A 4,592-nucleotide genomic window follows, 5' to 3' on the forward strand; every position below is an offset into this window, starting at 1 on the left:
TATATATAACCTAATACAGTACTATTTGAATAAGATTTCAGTATTTTCTTTGCGATTGTCTGCTATTTTAAAGTGTCTTCATTCTACAGCAGCAGTTCAGTTAGGCTAAAAAAGAAAATAAGGTAGCAAATACTGGTGCGCTGTATTCAAGGTCTTTTGAAGCCATGCATTTCAGCAACAGAATGAAATTTAATTCGTTATTCACTTATAATCTTCCCCTCCAGTGAACTGTTAACTATAGAACTGCTGTTACCAGATCATTGAGGCAGTGCTTTTCTTGAACGAATTGTTCAGTCTGTGTTGTGAATAAAAGCAACTAATTCACAGGAAAGAAAAAAAAAGAAAAAAAAAAGAAAAAAAGTTATTAAATGTTCTTCGATAGACCAAATCTTTCTTGTATAGCGCATCAGCATATTCAACAAGTACATGCCGAAATGGATGTCAACCTAAATTTCCGCAAAACTTTAGCGTATTCAGTCCAAATTTGGTATGTGTTACAATAACCATGACCTGAGGATACAAGGGCAGTTCCAGCACAGCGCCACCTACTGGTCAGGAGATATGTAAAATAGACTTTTTTACTTATAACTTCTGAACAGTCTAGCCTAAAATTAGATTGGTCTCTTTAGCTGAGGAGCAGCATACCCAGTTTTCATATATTGGCCATTTTGGCATTATCCACTTTGAATTGTGTGAAGAAAAAAACAAAAAAATTATATATATATATGTATACTATATTTTATAAATGCATTGGTGTGTTGTTATGAAAAACACTTTCTGTTCTCTTGGTCCTACAGAATTATTTTTTTTTTTGGTTCTTATCTTAGGCAGTTTGTCCGATCTTCATCAAATTTCAAACCGATTATCATCAGACCTTCCTGGTAAAAAAAATAAATAAAAATAGGTATCTCAAGCTGATGTTCTAGAACTCATCTTCAATGTTGACAGCATGATACCAAAGTGTATCTGAGGCTGTATTTCTGCAATGCCAGAGGCTGTGCCACCTATTGGTCAAAAGTGATAAGTGATTATGTCTCATTACAAGTGACTGTATTCATTTTTTTTTTTTATAATTTTTTGCTTAAAATTATCAGCAGATGTCTTTAATTACTTTTTGTTTTGGTTGGCATGATGCTCCCTGAAATGCTTGCTTAATTGCTCATTAGTTGCTGCTTGCAGCTGTATTATTTCTTCTTTCTTTTGACTTTGAGGTGAAATGTGACCCATGTGTCACGCATATGACACATTTTTGATGATTTTGTAAGATTTCACCCATTTGACCAACGGGAATGAGCAGATGCTAAGAGAACTGATTCTCATCATCTCTTTAAATCAGTTTCCCCTTTCTGACCCTTCAGGGTCCCCGTACCGAGATAAGATCACCATTGCAATCCTGCAGCTACAGGAGGAAGGGAAGCTGCACATGATGAAGGAGAAGTGGTGGCGAGGAAACGGCTGTCCTGAGGAGGAGAATAAGGAGGCCAGTGCGCTGGGCGTCCAGAACATCGGTGGCATTTTCATAGTGTTGGCTGCGGGACTCGTCCTCTCTGTGTTTGTGGCAGTTGGGGAGTTTCTCTATAAATCCAAACAAAACGCACAGCTGGAAAAGGTAAAGCAACATTTTCACATTTCTGGACTGCAATGAACATTTGAAATTTGTTAGGATATACTCAGAGTTTAGGGTTATTATGCAAGTCTCTAGAGAGAAAACATATCACATAAGATAATCACAAGAAATGGGTTTGCAATTTTGTTTTTCATCAGCGGGGGTATTGTGGGTAATATAAGCCAGCCAGTCAGATGAGTTCAACTGATGCCTCTGAGTATGAAAGAATCTTTTACAGATCAATGCAAACAATATTAATTCTGTCTAAAATTGGCTTTAATGTTGTGGTGCTGCGAGCAAAGCATGAGGTATATTTCACTGGTAATATTTTACAGACAGTGCCTGTGTCTGGAGAGCAAACAGTCCTTCTTGATGTTAGTCTCTGAAGACAGAAGGGCTCGGGCTTTACTTGCTCAAATGGCCGCCATTGTGTCATCTCGCCTCAACAGATGTGTTGTTCTTTCCCCATATCCACTTCACTCGTATACTTGATCTATTGAGCCACTGAATGCTTGAAGTGTACAGTCAATAATGCGGTAGTAAAAAAAAAAAAAACTTTAAATGGATGAACTCCAGTTCTCTCACTCACATTTGTCTTCTCACATCACAAATATAATCTTTAAGCACATATACACTCTCACAGAATTTATTGACAATTAAAATTCTACTAATGAGCTGTGGTTTCACTTACTAGACTAAATTGCAGGTTTGCTTGATAGTTCTGTATTTATTTTGTTTTTATTTTATTTTATTTTTCTATTATTATTAACTTCCCTTTCCAGTTAATGATGTTACTGTTTAATCCACACAGTATCATCTTCAAGGGTGTTTCCTCTTTAAAATAACCAAATGTCACTTGAGTGGATGAACTAAGTACAGAGTTCTCTTTGCATTTACACTGTCCCATTAGAATGTTATTAATCAGTTTTAATATATGTGTCATAATTTCTCCACTGAGCCTTCATTTTTGCATTTTTGGAACTGAAAGAATGCATTTAATTGCATTTAAAAAAGTTTTTTGCAGTCATTAAAAAAAAAAAAGTCAGAATGGCACTTTGTCTGTAATTACCACACAAATAGAATAATCATTTCAACTCATCACATTTGCTTTACTTTAATATGGGAGGCCATAATGGCCCAGTGACGAAATGAAATGAAGTTGTCATGCCGTGTGCTCACATTGCACATTGCAATGCAGCAAACTGCATTGTGGACACATAATTGGTCTAAGTTTGGTTATCTTTAAAGAGATCTTAGTTTGTTTGAAGCATTTGCATATAAGCTCAAAAATTTGCACTCTAAATATGGATAACCTAGATTGTCTCACAATGACAGCGTCAACCTGCTAGCTTCAGTATTTTCCCAAAAAGCACAGCTCTGTTTATTCACGCTCAGTGGAAGAAGTGTCTTTTATACAAATCTCGGATTCATTGTATCGATCTCTTTAAGTGCTTTTGTTTGTTTGCTGTAAGTCATCGTATTGACATTCACAAATATTCTGGCAATGCGTTAGTTTGCTGCCTGATCCTTGTTTAATGATTACATTGACATGATAAGCCTACCGGCCAATGATACTGAGCATCAGTCTAGAGACAAGGTTGGGAGTGCCTTTCTGAGATGTACAGAAAGAAAACGACCTTTAGTTCAGTGCATATCTAAGTTTGTTAACTACTGTGTAAATGGTAATGTTCTCAATGAAAGTTATTATAAAGTATTACTGAGAAAATCTAGCTTGTTTACACTGTTGGTCCCTGGGTTGGCTGCAAGCCTGGGGTGCGTTTTCCAAAAGAATAGTAGCCAATGGTCGCAATTTCCAACACTATCAAACATTCGCAAACAGTATCGCAAAGTTGTGTTGCTGGAACTGCAGCTCTTAACCTGTGGTTAGAAGCATTGTTTCTTGTTAGTATGGCATATGGAATAGACCATGCTCTTGAGCAAAATAAGCAAGTTAACATACAGAGTAATGTATCTGTTTCATTCCATACATATACACATTTCATTATATGTATATCTAACCCTAACCCTAAACCTATATCGTGACTGAAAATGATAGAGAGCCAATTAAAGTATTTAAGTTTGACGCTGATGTCCTTTGTTCAGTATTCTCTTACACTATTCTGCAGAAGGAAGAAAGAAAGAAAAAAAAACATCATATGGCAATGCCTCTTGCTCCTCAGAGGCGCATTCCTCCAGAAATTAGCATTTTATAATTGCCTCTATTTTGTAAGATTAGGAAAGAGCCAACAGTCTGACCAACAATCTTATTGCTTTAGATAAAAATGTATAAATGGTTCTAACATAATGTGATGTAGATTTCTTGCCACCAGAAAAGAAACACAAAAACAGATTTAGTTTGATCTTGTTAAAATCATTTACATTTACATCGGTAATAAAAGTGAGAACTGCAACATATTTTGGAGAATTGTTCATGGTTTCATGTATTTTATGACGATTTGTTCAATGCATCTTTATTTTGATAGTGTACGCTCAAGATCACACATACACAGAGGCACATATAAATGCATGTTTGAATAAAAGGATTACTATAATGTTTCTGCTTCTCGTTTTCCTTTTTTGCACATTTTACATGAATATTCTTAACCCATTTCTTCCACCTCTGCTTTCTGCTGCTGAATTTCAGTTTACTAAAGTATACCTGTAACTTTGCTCCTGAAAGTCCCCACTGTCCATACATACATATCTTAATGTGTTAACACATTTCCTCTTTTTGTTCTATATGTTGATGTTCTATATCCAGTTTGTCATTGACATAACCACAAATTTGTCTGATCATGATGTTGGATCCAATGACAAATAAATAAATAAATACATACATACATCTACATAAAATACTGTTTAAGGGTTAGTCTTTGAAAGCCAGGTATCACACTTTGTTATATTTAATTTCAGAAATATTTGTATATATATATATATATATATATATATATATATATATATATTACATTTATAATGATAGAATAAA

General features: G+C 35.0%; 1 protein-coding gene across 1 annotated transcript in view; it reads left to right on the forward strand.

The window, feature by feature from the left end:
* grik2 (glutamate receptor, ionotropic, kainate 2) overlaps positions 1–4,592 on the forward strand; it is a 112,727-nt gene that overhangs the window by 105,801 nt on the left and 2,334 nt on the right. Inside the window, exon 11 of the mRNA XM_016450454.1 lies at positions 1,359–1,609. Coding sequence (XP_016305940.1) covers positions 1,359–1,609 — 251 coding nt within the window. The remainder of the gene's footprint in view (positions 1–1,358; positions 1,610–4,592) is intronic.

The sequence above is a fragment of the Sinocyclocheilus anshuiensis genome, unplaced genomic scaffold (genome assembly GCF_001515605.1).
Source record: "Sinocyclocheilus anshuiensis isolate Anshui unplaced genomic scaffold, SAMN03320099.WGS_v1.1 scaffold1036, whole genome shotgun sequence".
Lineage (NCBI taxonomy): Eukaryota > Metazoa > Chordata > Actinopteri > Cypriniformes > Cyprinidae > Sinocyclocheilus > Sinocyclocheilus anshuiensis.